General features: G+C 35.2%; 1 protein-coding gene across 2 annotated transcripts in view; it reads right to left on the bottom strand.

Annotated features, from left to right (window-relative positions):
• The window catches only part of SESN3 (sestrin 3), a 72,617-nt gene that overhangs the window by 43,355 nt on the left and 13,014 nt on the right, over positions 1 to 16,248 (bottom strand). The window contains exon 2 of one of the 2 annotated variants that reach the window (XM_082845217.1): positions 7,902 to 7,988. The exons of the other annotated variant lie outside the window; for it this stretch is intronic. Within the exon in view, the coding sequence (XP_082701343.1) occupies positions 7,902 to 7,988 (87 nt within the window). The remainder of the gene's footprint in view (positions 1 to 7,901; positions 7,989 to 16,248) is intronic. 2 annotated transcript variants of the gene reach the window in all.

The following is a 16,248-nucleotide window of genomic DNA, read 5'->3' as shown; positions in this document are numbered from 1 at the left end:
AAGAGTTACCTCGAAAAAGACATTAAACAATTGGCAGGAACTTGAATAAGATGAGGTATTAAATGACATCAAGCAATTATTGCTAATTTTGTTAAGTGTGATACTGGCATTGTAGCTATACAAGAATGTGTCTGTATATTTTAGAAATGCATACTAACATATGTAGGGGTAAAAGGAAATGAGTTTTGAGATTTAATTTAAATTACTTCAGCAACAATAACACCACCACAGTATTGATAAAGTAAGAGTAGCAAAATCTTGCCAATATTGAATTTGGTGATAGGTTTTGGAGGCTCATTACACTGTTCTTTCTGCTTTTGTGTAGAGTGACATTTTTCATGATAGTTTTTTAAAGGTGCCTAGCAAAGTCCCTGACATGCAACAGGCATTTAATAAATGGCAATTATTACAATAAAGTTTTGGTACTTTACAAGTTAAAGAGGAAAAAATGTGTTATGTATATTTAAACCTTACTAAGATTAAGCGTTGTAACTTTTATAAAGAAGAACTATTAATTCATTCAATATTTTTTTTGATTTTTTAAAGATTGTTATCTGGAAGGTCTTGGGCTAAGAACTGGACGTATAAAGATAAATAAAGTATAGGTGCTGACCTCAAGGAAACACGAGGTGAATAAATTTGGATGCACAGTTACAATACCTGTTAGGAGCTTTAATGGAGATGACCAAGATAGGATAAGCCTAATTCTGCAAGAGGATGGTTCAAAATTGCCCTCCAGATGGGATAATTCTTTACGAAGAAATAAAGATTTGTTAGACTACCTAGAAAAGGATGGCTAGGTCCATGAGGGTACAACATCCCAGAGAAAAGGAATAGAAAATACAAAGACAATTATACTCCAATAAAGATGTTAAAAAAAAAAAAAGAAAAGAAAATACAAAGACATGATACATTTGGAGAACCATATGCTGTTTCTATATGATCCCTGAATATTTCTCAGGGAATAAGACTTGAGACATAAGCAAGAGCCATATCATGAATGCCAAGAGTTTTGAATTCATATAAATGACAGACAATATTAAAAGGATATTGTCTTTTGAGAAAGCATTTCTGACATCAGCTGGAAAATGGACTGGGGTGGAGAAGTTGGAGGAAATAAAGCCCATTATAAGGCTACTCTAAGTTCTAGGAAAGAGATGACTTGGCTTAACTAAGCAGTATGGATTAAGAAAAGGAATTATGTTGAGAGCTTTTTAGGAGGTAGAATAAACGGAATTGAGCGACTGATTGGCTATGAGGATAGTGAGATGTCTAGGATGCCTCACAGAATTTGGAATTGGATGAATGGATGGATGAATAATGGTGACACCAACTGGTATAAAAGAAATCAGGAGAATGAGGCAGCTTGGATTGAGGTTGATTCTAATAATCCAGAGATATACGTGTATAAGGCAGGTATATGGAAGGATATGGGGTTCAGGGAGATGAAATTGCTGGCAAGAGTCAAGTGCTTTATCATTTTAATCTGCACTTAAAGACCCAAATTTCCTATCATGCATAACACCATAACACTTAATAACTTCATACCAGGTTCTAATACCGCCTGCTCACAAACTTTCTTTCAGTGACTCTATTATGCTTTCTGTTTCCAGCACCACTACTGATTTTAGGCTATTACTTTATCCCCAGCGGGGGTGGGGGTGGGGGATGGGGATTGGGGGAAGTACAGTAGAAACAAAGAAGGTAAGGTTTTCAACATTCTGGCCCTTACCTAGCTTTCCAGTGTTTGTTTTCCAAGTGTTCCCGAATTGAACACTTCAATTTGGCTACACTGATTTGCTGACTCCGAAATATTCCTTTGCATATTTCTGTTCCTTCATCCCTGAACCTCCATGTGGAATGCCATGTCCCCTCTTCATATTTATTACAATGTTGCTCACTCATCTCATGAGGCCCAACTGAGTTCCCACATACACTATAGTGAATCATTCAAATCCAGTGAACTGTCTCCTTTCTGGGTCATACCTTTACACATGTCTTTATCTTCTCTATCACCAATTTGATTATAAAAGAAGTGTTCCATCTTAATTAACTTGAATAATTAATTCAAATCAGGTGCTCAATAAATGTTGATTGATCACAATTTTCCTATGTATTACTGAGCCTATTATGCATTTAATGATACTAAGTAACAATTTTTGGACAAAAACCACTTTAAAAATCATTTCTTGGCATCCTGGACTCATGGTAGTCCTAAAAAACACCACACACACACACACACACACACACACATACCTATTAAAAATGAATAGAATTATTTTACAACAGGGGTCCTCCACCACCAGCTGCACAGCAGAAGGTGAGTGGCCGTGGAGCACGCAAAGCTTCATCTGCCGCTCCCCATCGCTCACATTACCGCCTGAACCATCCCCCCTCCCCCGCAGAAAAATTGTCTTCCATGAAATCTGTCCCTGGTGCCAAAAAGGCTGGGGACCGCTGTTTCACAACATCCAAAGTTTTTGAATTTGTTTTGGCAAAAAATTTCTCATAATGTAGTTTTTGATTGAAGGAACATGCTGCAATTATGTTACAATTGAGATCTGTGAAAATAATTATTTTCTAATAATCAAGAAGACTTTCTTTAATTTGTCATTCTTTTGATAGTTCCTCCCACTTTCCAGGTTAGCTTACATACAGATGTTATCCATGCAATGTTCTGTTCTTTCTTATTCTATTTTAACAGACAACTTATTTTAACTAAGGATGGCCTGTACTTAAGTCTTCAGTGTCAGCATACTGAATTGTCTTCTGGTTAACTCAAAATAAATAACGATCATTCATGTGATTTAAGCATTACTAATTTTTAAGCATTAAAAGGACATCTAATGGGAACCAGAACACTGCACTAAGCATTCTAAGTTAAAAACACATATTCAAATCAAACAACCATCCATAACCATTCAGTTATGCACTGAATTCTTCATTGTTAAACAGCTTATGTAATAGCTCTCTTAAGAATATACAAAGTATCAATATAAAAGCTACCTAAAAGGAGCTTACAACCTAGCTGGTGAAATTAGACATATATACCTCAAACAATAATAAACAGAATGATATGTAACTGAATGGTATATAGGCAAGGTAATATAATGAAAAGGGTATGAAAAACCTGAGTTCTTTTCCCTTCTCAAGCACTGAGAGACTTTGATCAGTTTCTGAGGCATCATTTTCTCATTTGAAAAATAAAAAATGAGAAAGATGATCTCTAAGGGCCTTTTTGCATTAACATTCTCTGGTAATACACAATGTTGTGAGGGGCTCTAAATGCTGGTAGAAAGTTTTCAGAAGCAAAATAACCAATTTGTTTTAGAATTACTTTCTCATTGTTTTAACTAGTTTAAAATAAATGTTATTTTAAAAATAACCATTTTACTTATAGTCTATTAATAAACTAAAAAAGAGTTTTTGATAAAATGTTATAAAGCCAAGATTAGAAGATAACCTATATTATAGATAAATATATATATATATAATGTATACATATTTAAAACAGAATGACTTTAAGTATATCTAAGATTCTTTTCAATAATCCAGTTGAGAAAACATACCATACTCCAAAAAAGTTAAAAATAAAAAAATCTATTTCTTGTCAGGATCCATGTTGCTTAAAGGTTTTCTTCTTTCTCTCGTTTCTTTTTCCCCCAAAATAAATCAAGGGATTATGGTAAGCTGTTTTATGTGAATGATGAAAGCCTTGTAAGTAATCTTTATAAGATTAATAATCTTTATAATATCTTATAAATACCATAAATTATTTTTCAAAGTCATCACAAAATGATGTACAGACTTGTTGTTCTCAGATATTTCTATTTAAAAATGTATTACAGCAATCTATAGATTCAATGCAATCCCTATCAAACTACCACTGGCATTTTTCACAGAACTAGAACAAAAAATTTCACAATTTGTATGGAAACACAAAAGACCCCGAATAGCCAAAGCAATCTTGAGAACGAAAGAAGGAACTGGAGGAATCAGGCTCCCTGACTTCAGACTATACTACAAAGCTACAGTTATCAAGACGGTATGGTACTGGCACAAAAACAGAAAGTTAGATCAATGGAACAGGATAGAAAGCCCAGAGATAAACCCATGCACATATGGACACCTTATCTTTGATAAAGGTGGCAGTAATGTACAATGGAGAAAGGACAGCCTCTTCAATAAGTGGTGCTGGGAAAACTGGACAGGTACATGTAAAAGTATGAGATTAGATCACTCCCTAACACCATACACAAAAATAAGCTCAAAATGGATTAAAGACCTAAATGTAAGGCCAGAAACTATTAAACTCTTAGAGGAAAACATAGGCAGAACACTCTATGACATAAATCACAGCAAGATCCTTTCTGACCCACCTCCTAGAGTAATGGAAATAAAAACAAAAATAAACAAATGGGACCTAATGAAACTTCAAAGCTTTTGCACAGCAAAGGAAACCATAAACAGGACCAAAAGACAACCCTCAGAATGGGAGAAAATATTTGCAAATGAAGCAACCGACAAAGGATTAATCTCCAAAATTTACAAGCAGCTCATGCAGCTCAATAACAAGAAAACAAACAACCCAATCCAAAAATGGGCAGAAGACCTAAATAGACATTTCTCCAAAGAAGATATACAGACTGCCAACAAACACATGAAAGAATGCTCAACATCATTAATCATTAGAGAAATGCAAATCAAAACTACAATGAGATATCATCTCACACCAGTCAGAATGGCCATCATCAAAAAATCTAGAAACGATAAATGCTGGAGAGGGTGTGGAGAAAAGGGAACACTCTTGCACTGCTGGTGGGAATGTGAATTGGTTCAGCCACTATGGAGAACAGTATGGAGGTTCCTTAAAAAACTACAAATAGAACTACCATATGACCCAGCAATCCCACTACTGGGCATATACCCTGAGAAAACCAAAATTCAAAAAGAGTCATGTACCAAAATGTTCATTGCAGCTCTATTTACAATAGCCCGGAGATGGAAACAACCTAAGTGCCCGTCATCGGATGAATGGATAAAGAAGATGTGGCACATATATACAATGGAATATTACTCAGCCATAAAAAGAAACGAAATTGAGCTATTTGTAATGAGGTGGATAGACCTAGAGTCTGTCATACAGAGTGAAGTAAGTCAGAAAGAAAAAGACAAATACCGTATGCTAACACATATATATGGAATTTAAGAAAAAAAATGTCATGAAGAACCTAGGGGTAAAGCAGGAATAAAGATGCAGACCTCCTAGAGAACGGACTTGAGGTTATGGGGAGGGGGAAGGGTGAGCTGTGACAGGGCGAGAGAGAGTCATGGGCATATACACACTAACAAACGTAGTAAGGTAGATAGCTAGTGGGAAGCAGCCGCATGGCACAGGGATATTGGCTCGGTGCTCTGTGACAGCCTGGAGGGGTGGGATAGGGAGGGTGGGAGGGAGGGAGACGCAACAGGGAAGACATATGGGAACATATGTTTATGTATGACTGATTCACTTTGTTATAAAGCAGAAACTAACACACCATTGTAAAGCAATTATACCCCAATAAAGATGTTAAAAAAAAAAATGTATTACAGATTTTTAGCTTCAGCATTAAGGATTACTAGGCCTGTCTATATTTGTGAGTTCTAATTTTCCCTAACATATTTTTAGGGAGTTTATATAATCTTAGAGGTCTTCAGATACAGCTGTTTCTTCCCTAGAATGCAGTCTCCAAAAGATACAAGATTTTTCTCCTCTATAAGAAGAGCCACATGATCATTGCTATGCCAAACATGTATATAATTATCAGCACGTACAGACTGCCTGATAGGTCAAGATGCCTCACTCAATTGCTGGCAGCTGGTGCTGGCTGTCTAATGGGTGTCTTGCTGCTTCTCCACATGGAAAAGAAGATGCTTTTGCTTCCTCCAAGTATGGCAGTGGGTCCAAAAAGAAGCATACAAATGGAAAAGCTGAAGCTGCAGATCTTCCCCATGAGTTTTTATTGTTTGCCCATCAAAGCTTAATTTTACTTTCTAAAGCAAAGAATTTTTTTCCCTAGTTGTGCTCCAAACTATCTTTTCTCTAAGAGGAGTGTATTACAGTGGGAACAACTCTGAGTTTTCTCAGCACAATTATATAAGTGGTTATAAGACCTAACGATTAAGTTCATATGAGAAAGTACATTTCCAAATCAATAAAACTAGTCCAATGATAGTTTTTAGAGGATTTAAAGACGAATCAAATGGTGATTTTATGTTATACTCAAGAGCAGAAGTGAACTTAACGAAGTTGACTCTCTTACCCATGTGAATACAATTATTTTAAATAACAGTTTGAATAGACGTGTGATTATTGACTCATCAGAATTTAGTTGGCAAATACTTTTTAAATAATTGCAAGGTACCAAGGGATATCTGCATTTCCAATAGCCAATGATTTCTTTTGTATTTTGTTAATGTTATTATTTGATTTCTCAGAGAAAAACATGAAAATATCAAATAAGAATGCTATATGGAACAGAGGGCCCAGTTTAATTTCACGGATAAGCCTTGAAGTAACATTTATTCCTTTAGCGGCAAAACATGAAATACAGATTCATAAGCCTTGAGTGGCAATGTTCTACAAGATTTTAAGGCAATGGGGTCCTTCTCTACAAAAGTTAACAATATTTTTCCCCCAAATAAGTGCTTTTTTCTAATTTAGAGAACAATATGATAGTTTTTCTTATTACAAATAAAAAATAAACAAAAATGTTTCAAAAACACACATTTCCTCAGAGAAAAAGTAATGCATTATATTGATAATAGTGCAGCATCCAAGGCAGCAGGTAAATATTTAATCTCTTCAAGCCTCAATTTATTCTCTTCAAGTGGGGATGGTATCTCAACTTCATAAGATACGTTATAAGGATTAAATGAGATAAGGTATGAAGAAAAAAAATTTAGTACTGTGTCAAGAATATAGTGGGCACAAAATGAAAAGTAGCCCTATGTTCAAATTTTAGACAGAATTTCTGGCAAGATTTACTAATTTCCCTCCATTCTGGATTACGTTTTCCTAAGAGCTTCATTAAAAATTAAATTACGTGATTGTTAGTACTATACTGCACCCCACAACTTGTGTGCTCTTCCCCCCTCTGTAGTTTTTTTTTTCTCATTATAAAGCTTAACTTCTACTCATGATGGAAAATAAAGAAAAACACAGAGAACAAACAAAAATTCTTCATAATTTCTTCATACAAAAACTACCACTGTTAACATGGTGATTTCTATCCTTCCAATGTTTTTCTAAGCATACACATGTAGATGCATAAATATAAATGTACTAGAGATCATGATTTTTTACAACTTTGTAATTTCCTTTTCCCCATAATTTCCCCCAAACATAAATTTTAATAATGTTACAATAATAAATTATGCTTTTAACCATGAATTTAAGTGATGAGTACATGACAGTTCCCTCTGGGGCCCTCACAGGTGACATATTTTAAAGATATCTGTGATCTCTAATGATCTAATTATTTTAAAAAATCTACTGAGTTTCTATGCCTGATTTATCACATTTATAATTAGTAAATTTACTAAACTAATCACACTATTACAATGAATTAACTAAAAGCCAAGGGTAATTTAGGGAAAAAAAAAAGAAGATAACCTTTACAATTACAGTCATTCTGCTATAACACAATATATGTGCCCCTAAAAATTCACTGCATTGTGCAAAATCATGCAATAAAACCACAGGCTTATGGGGAAAGTGAAGTTAAGGGCACAATACTAAAAAAAGTGCATCAGTTTTACACTTTAAAAAAAGAACCTAATAAAAAATAGTATCAAAGTTTCACACATATTAAATTGCTAAAAAATATATAAGCATTACAGTAAATATGGCCCATTACCTTGAAAAAGATCTGAAGATTGTTTATGGAAGTGTGTGCTGGAGGGTCTACAGCTTGTGAGTTATGAAGCAGGGGAAGGAAGATGATCTGAAATTGGATGGAAAGTTGTGACACCAGATGTGGATGGACAGAGCTCAAAACACACTGGTGAACTGAGGTGGAGGGTGAATGTTTGAGCAACATGTGTGTTTAGGGTATTCCTAGGCAGTTCAGGTCAACTAGGTGTGGTTTTCTGAATTCACCTAGTATTTCTCTTGGATGAAACTGCCCATAAGCAAATGCAAAATTCACCATCATGCTCAAATTATTCCCTAATACATCAATTGGAACAAATCTGCATAAGTGTTACAGCAGAATTAACAGCATGTTGCATTATGACACTACATCAGTGAAGCACAGCTCTCATTAAGACAGAAAGAATACTAAAAAAGTTTATTATCCCTATGGACCAGATGACTCAAGACTATTTAATAAATAGATGTGAAATTGTTTTTATTTAAAAAAAAAAAGTTAATTTGACAAAGTTCACAGGCAAGGTGAAGGCAATGAGAAAAACTCAAGTGTGGAAATTCTGCTTTTAATTGTCATATAGTTCATGATAAGTAATACTCTATAAATAAATATTTATCTTCCTTATATCAAAGATTTAGCCATAATAAAAAAGAAAAGTAAAAACAAAACCAGGGTTAATTCAGGCAGTTTATAATTAGATTTGCATTATTTGAAGACCAAATCCACAGAAAAAGATATCCAATTTTATCAAGAAAAATGAGATGTTCTGATATCATTAGAGTGATAAAACAGGATATATATCGCAGATAACCATCAATTACTTTCTGTTGTATAGTTAAAGTATGTTTTTAAAAATATAATGAAAAATCACATTTGCAAATTCCAAAGTTGGAATCAAGTAAACCAGCAAAATTTCTATCACCCAAAGGTTTTTTTTTTAATATTTATAAGAAATATAGCTAAGTTACTCATAGAAACACTAGATCAGTAGACCATTCCCTCCCATGCTAGACAGAATAAAATCCAAATTATCTTAACATTTCTTCTGCTTTTAAAGGCTCTTAGAAGAGAAAACCCAAATCTATTACCTCTCTTGATTATGACTATATCCAACAACTCTCAATCAAGAAATGCAAAGGTATTCACTTATATCAGAGTTTATAGATTTATAAAGGGAAATGAAATAAAATCATCAGGGCACATGCATGAAAACTCATGACAACTAGTAAACAAACACAAAAGCAGTTCACTTCTATTTACGAGATAGAAATGGGTGTAAAACATTGAATTTCTATATGCCTTCCTTTTATTTCTGGATATTGAGAATTTCTATCTAGGTTGAGGGAATGTAAACATATAAGACAACGGTTGGAGGTGTGGTCATCATAGTTTTAAGCAAGTTAGCTTGTGTACCTGATCTCCTCATCTACGAAATGGGGTTAATAATTGTACCTACCTCATAGGGTCGTATAGTGTAAAGCCTAAAATTAAGGCTCAATATTACGTGCTGCCTAGGTATGTGATGAAATCAGGAAGACCTCAAATGGCTCAAACGCAGTTCCTCTCCCCCCTCTGCTCATGCAGATAAGGTCCCTTGGCGAAATAACCCTTCTTATCAAAGGGACCAGGTGCAATTCCTGCTGATCTCTGAGTGGCAGGTTTCAGTTCCCCACCAGCCATGGAATTACTCAAGCAAGACAATCACAGATTCCCACAGGAACCAATAGGTACCTCACTTTCTTGATACTACAAAACCTCCCTCCCAGGGCCCCTGATTGCTCACTCCTGAGTGCAACCTCCCTATGGCCTGAGTGGCATGCGGTGTTTTCTTTCCCTGGGCTGTGGTATATGTAACTAATAAACTGTTGATCTCACCTATCCAGTGTTGAGCGTTGTTTCTTTGGTGATCCCCATGACCCAAAGCTAGGAATCCCTTCCTCACTAATGGGGTGAATAAAAGGCTATTGAAACAGATAGTAAAAACATTATATGGCTAATACCTGTCAAGCTCTTAAAACAGTGCCATATTATCTACTACATGTGTTTGCTATTATTAGAATTATGCAACATCAAGTTCATAAAGTTCAGTGTAACTAGTCAAAGTGCTTAATCATTATCTAACAAGTCAAAGAAAAGATTTATAGAGTAGACTGGATTTAGAAAACTATTGACTCACAGTAGTCGCTTAATTCAATATTTTGCTCAACAAATGACCTAGACAGTTAAAAATGGAAAACAAAATTAGAAAATAAAGCTACTTAAGTGAGAAACACTCATTTACAAAATAATTGGTTATAGATACTCTATAATGTGATACTCATTTTCAAGAATTAAAATTTAGATTTTAAAAAATCCTTAAAAATGCAGAAAGTCATCAAGATCACATCACTCTGCCTTAAAAATAAGAACAAGTATTTGATATTTAATACTTGATTAACCTTTTTGTCGATACACTAGCATATTTGGGTGATTGAAGTTTTATTCATGACTTCATAATTGTTAAAGATAAATAATAATCTATGATTATCTATAAAAAGCCAAAAGGGTATATGTTTTCCTTTTTACCTCCCTTCATAATAATTTAGAAAAGGTCTTCCTTTCCAACCACACAGTAAGCTCTCTAAAATCTAGGTCATATTCTGTATACCTTTGTATTCTTCAAAAACCCTTGAACATAAATACCAATTAAGTAACTGTAAATTAAATTATTTCACAAATTAAGCATCTTTTCCTATCTTTAGGTCTTAATTGAAAACACCTCTAGATTAATATATAATGTTCAAATTACAGATTTGATACACTTCTGAAAATACAATGTCTCACCTACCATACAGTATAAAAGCAAAAGAATACAATTGCAGCTATCTTTTGAATTCTAAGTTAAAGAGAAAAAACTAGTTTTCTGATTAAATATTAGTAAGTGCATAAGGTTCCTAAAGGGAAATCCTGGAATGATTGCTATGATAACATAAAGGAATATGGTATAGAAACAGCTACGATACCTTCATTCATTTTCAGATTGTATACATCTGTGACTACATATCTGAGCTCTCATTAGCCACCTACACACACATTATTATTCCCTTGGCAGTTTATCTGTAGCTTCGATGGATATCTATTAAATGCATGAACTTTTGTTTTCATCTCAAGGCATCTTCAATTTACCATCTCACTTGGATTTGCTCTCAGCACTATCCCTCACTTAATTTGTTCTACTCTATTATTTCAAAATGCTGAGAGTCTTAACATTTTTATAAAAGACATATTTATTGTTAAAACAAACAAAAGGCAATGAAGAGAAACAGATGGTAAAAATAATTTCCAGTAACCTCACCACCCAGAAACAAATACTATTTATTTTGGAGTCTCTCCTTCTGTATTATCTTTTTATTTTTTTAAAAAAAGGAAAAACCTAATATCCTCAATAAAGGTTTTTTTTTTCCACCCAATAACCTATTATGGACATCAGTTCACATCAACACATAGATCTACATCCTGAGAGTTGTCTAGTGCTCCACTGCATTTATGTCACATAATTTGTTTAATCAATTCCCTTGTTAACGGTAACATCAGAGTATTAAGTATTTACTGATGATACTTTTAAGTTGAGAGATGATTCAACTGGAAATTAACCCCATACTAAGATAAGGCTTAGTCAAGGAGGAAATGAATACAGAAAAGAAAAGGACAAAAGAAGATTACAAAGGATAATGTGGTCTTACTCTTTAACCTCTAATATACAGCACACTCCTGACATTTACGGAAGGCTAGGTGGCCCAACAATGAGAACTACAGGGCTTTACCTCTTAAGTGGGTGTGGATGCAAGAGGCAACAAGGGAGGCGGTTGCCAGGGAAGTCTTTTAACAGGAGAAGTAATGCACAGATCCCCAATTGTAGGAACCAGTTAGAAAAAGATGGCAGAAATTGTTAAGCTTTTATTTTTAATCTTGTCATTGTTTCCAGTGTTTCAGAGATAATTCTGTTTAACTATAATCAAGAATGGCCCAGGGCTTCCCTGGTGGCGCAGTGGTTGAGAGTCCGCCTGCCGATGCAGGGGACACGGGTTCGTGCCCCCGAACCGGGAAGATCCCACATGCCGCAGAGCGGCTGTGCCCGTGAGCCAAGGCCGCTGAGCCTGCGCGTCCGGAGCCTGTGCTCCGCAACGGGAGAGGCCACAACAGTGAGAGGCCCGCGTACCGCAAAAAGAAAAAATACAGCCAGACCTAGGCAACCCTTTTTTCTCAGGGACCCAATTCTAATCTTATATCTGAGCTCCTCAAATTTTCTATTAATCTGAAGATAACAATTATCACTCATTAATTAAGGGAAGGAATTGTTGTATAGCATTTTGAAATACTCAGACAAAAAGTGCTATGTAAAGAAAGATGTTATGCTAGCTTAATCAGTCATGCAATAACTGACAGGAAACAGTCTCATACCTTAGTTTTGCTGTACTGCTATTTTAGACCATGAAAATGCCTTTTAAAATTTCCTTTTTTATAAGTCTCAAAGTCAAAAGCTGACTGCCCATTGCCATGGAGACAGTTCTATTTAAGGTACTACATTAGTCCTTTCCTCACAGAAGGAGGATAAAAAAGTGGTCAATAAAAAGGCATCGATCTCCATGGTTTAGAATTAAGTCACTAAAAATGCTTCTTGGGCAGCCAATACATAAGGGAAATTTGGGAGTGGGTTAGGAGGGGGCAATTTAATACAGTCCATTATTTTTCCTGAGTAAGAGCAACACAGGTTAAATTTTAGTACTAAGGTAGAGACAATATGAAGAAAACTCCCATTACCTCAAAATTAGATGCAACAAAATAAAAGTACTTATATTCACTATCCTAGATGAACTGCAACTAACTGGAACTATCTTTCCTTTTCAAAGAGCAATCTTTTATCCTTTTATCTAGGGCCCATGTGTAATATACATTCCTTAAGTTTGTTTTATTTTAATTTTCAGGCTTCCTGACATCCCATTCGTAATTGAAGAGTAAGCTACCAGTTTACAGGTAAAAAAGAACACTCATAATTTATATACATATTTAATCTTATCTAAGAGACTCAAAATAATTTAAAAAAGACAATGTGGCAATTCTAAATCTGTCTTTAAGACACATATATTCATTTCTCCTTCTATTTAAGAAAAAACTGTCTAAGATAATTTATTTTCCATGAAAACTTAAAACATCAATCTTCCTTGCAATAAAAGTCACCTAAGATGATAAAACCCATCAGAGTCTACCAGTGTTAGTGCTAAAACACCTATTTTTATGTAGACAAGCAATTCCAGGAGATATTTTCACTTGATTTCAGTCATAAACAAGTTTCCAAAACCCATCTCTTTTTTTCCTTAAGCTGAAGTTCAGAATCTAGCAACAATGTAATAACATTTTTCTCAAGGTAAGAGCAAATTGTACCTGAAAGTCTCAAATCTGTACTTTTAAAACAGGCAAAAGAAATCTTCCTGATTCTAGAGCTGGTACTTGCCATTATTATCTCTAAAGAGTAGAGCTTTAGAATCAATTTAATTGGAAACAATTTCCTCCTTTACCATATTTCTCAAATAACTGATAATGCATACTGAACATAAAATGGATGTGTAAATTTTGATTTGTAGAAGTATTTAGATAAGAATCCTAGACTAGTAATTTTCAATCCATAGAGTGCATCTGTATCACCTGGGGGGCTTATTCAAATACAGATTGGTGGGTCCCACCTCCAAAGTTTCCGATTCAGCGGGTCTGGGATGGGGTATAGGAATTTGCACTTCTAACGAAGTCCCAGGTGATGCTGATGCTGCAAGCTCCAGGACCACACTTCAAGAACCATTGTCCTAGACCTTAAACAAACTCCTTAGATTAGAGAATTGTTATTCCTTGTTAAAAATTACTTCAATCTTTCCCAAAATGAACCATTTTAAAGAAAACAATAGCTTCAGTCCCTCGGGGAAAACAGTAAATCATAGCAATTTGGAAAGGCTATTAATTCAATCAAGACTATGTTAATTCCCAAAAAACTGCTATCTAGTGGTTGGATAACTGCTGTGAGGTTACAATGACATTCAGGAAAATAACCCCCTGACCAGCAATAAATGGCTTGTGTCGCCTGTGAATCCTTGAAAAACAAGTATCTACTATTAAATTGTGCAGAGGAACTTAGTACTTGAATGTAAAATTTTCTTAGAAATAACTGTAAGTCAATTATGACAATTACATATGCTCCAGAAAATGTACATGTATCGAGTTTCTATGAGTCCCATCTAGCTTTTCCACTGACTTACATCTTCATTTTTAGAAATCCTTGATCTTGGATTGATTGATCCAAAACTGACAGCACATTATGTTTTAGTTTTCAAGTGCTCTACAGCTCTGTCAGATAGTTAATTACCCATAAACACTAAAATGCATTAAAATGACTATAAAGACAGAATAAAAGGAAATGGCCTTTTATAGTAACAGCGCACTCCTCTCCTTTTTTATGGTCATGAAATGCATACCTGTCAATAAAAAAAGTGATGGACGAGTTAGGAGTTCTAGAGGACAAATTACTTCACTTTCATGACATCAGAGTACCTTTCATGAAACACAGTGGTTTGTTAAATGCTAAAATTACTAAATGCACACTGCCACACATGTTCAAATTTTACTGGCACTCTAAAAGATTCAACACCCTGTAGCACATTGATGGCAGGAACCTGAGTTAGTTTCTTACTCAGTAAGAAATTGTTCCTTAAAAATATCTGAAGTTAAATGAACTTATCATCCAGGTATTCATTAATTATCAAATCTTTCCATTTGCCATTGTGACAAATATGTTCTCTGCAATAGCTTTGATCCAGATCATTAGTAAAGGAAGCAATAGAAAAACATAGATGTCATGTACTTACCTTGAGAAGTTTAACATCAATTAAAAGTAAAATGTGTTCCATTAATATCTGCTGCTTAGACATTATGGAAATTTGTTTTTTTAAACCAAGTGCATCAGATTTGTGATTACTTCATAAGATAGAAGAACAAGAATGATCATCCGTATCAATACATGGGTTATGTACATTTAATTCTCCCATATATCATCATAACCATATGCAATCGTAACAAGAGTTGGTCAGTAGAACTCCCTACCAGATGTAGTTTGGAGGACACATTATTAAAATGCATAGTTACCGATCTTCATTTCAATGAAAATTCTGAGTGACTGACTAGGTTTGAATCTTGCACGTTGCACTAGCTGTGTCATTGCTCTGGGTATCATTAGATCTCAAGCATGGAAAATATCATATACTGATGCTTTTACAAATGTGGGACCTGGATAAATGGTGCCATGTTATAGTCACTGATTAAATGCTCAGTGTGAAATTTTTAAAGCTCATTTCCATAAAAAGTATTTTGAATAGCTAATGATTTTCCAGGTTTAAATTATTGATAGCCATCACTTCTACTCACCAGAAAGGGGTTTGTTTCCATGGAATTATCCTCCCCTCACACACACCCTCCAATACCAACATTCACGTATCTCTGCATTCAGGTACTACTCTTGTCAGCTCTGGCGCATGTGTTCATTTCATTTAATGTTCTTGAGTGCCGCTATGTGAATGTTGGTTGAGGAAGGTAGATAAGGAATTAGGACTTTAATGGAATAAGACAGAGTTCAACTCTTTAAAATTATTTACTATAAAAATTACAGGGCTTCCCTGGTGGCGCAGTGGTTGAGAGTCCGCCTGCCGATGCAGGGGACACGGGTTCGTGCCCCCGAACCGGGAAGATCCCACATGCCGCGGAGCGGCTGGGCCCGTGAGCCATGGCCACTGAGGCTGCGCGTCCGGAGCCTGTGCTCCGCAACGGGAGAGGCCACAGCAGTAAGAGGCCACAGCAGTGAGAAGCCCGCGTACCGCAAAAAAACCAAAACCAAACAAACAAACAAAAAACTACAATGCTTGTTGCACTGCCAATCTGTAGTCATAGGAATGTCTATGGAGCTACTGTATATTCTCTTCATGTGAGACCTCAAAGATAGTATGAGTAACAGAGCTCTGTGATACTAACACGGGGACTCTGGCCAGCACAAAAACAGATTCTTAAGTGATAAGTTGTGCACTGTGACATATCAATCCAAACAACTCATATTAGATTTTGGAAAACTCTCGAAATGTAACTTTAATTAAAATGTTAGCCTCTGTAATACTAATGGCACTTCCACTGAACTCAAACAAGGTGTGACAATTTCAAAAGAGGTAAAAAACACTCTGTTTATAGGTGCTAAATGACCTGACAAATGTGCTTTCAAGTATATTCAGTATCTACAGATTTTTAAAGTTTTACTTTGGATCCATCC

The sequence above is a fragment of the Leucopleurus acutus genome, assembly GCF_964270905.1.
Source record: "Leucopleurus acutus genome assembly, chromosome: 8".
Classification (NCBI taxonomy): Eukaryota; Metazoa; Chordata; class Mammalia; order Artiodactyla; family Delphinidae; genus Leucopleurus; species Leucopleurus acutus.
This window is presented reverse-complemented; position numbering and strand designations above follow the sequence as displayed.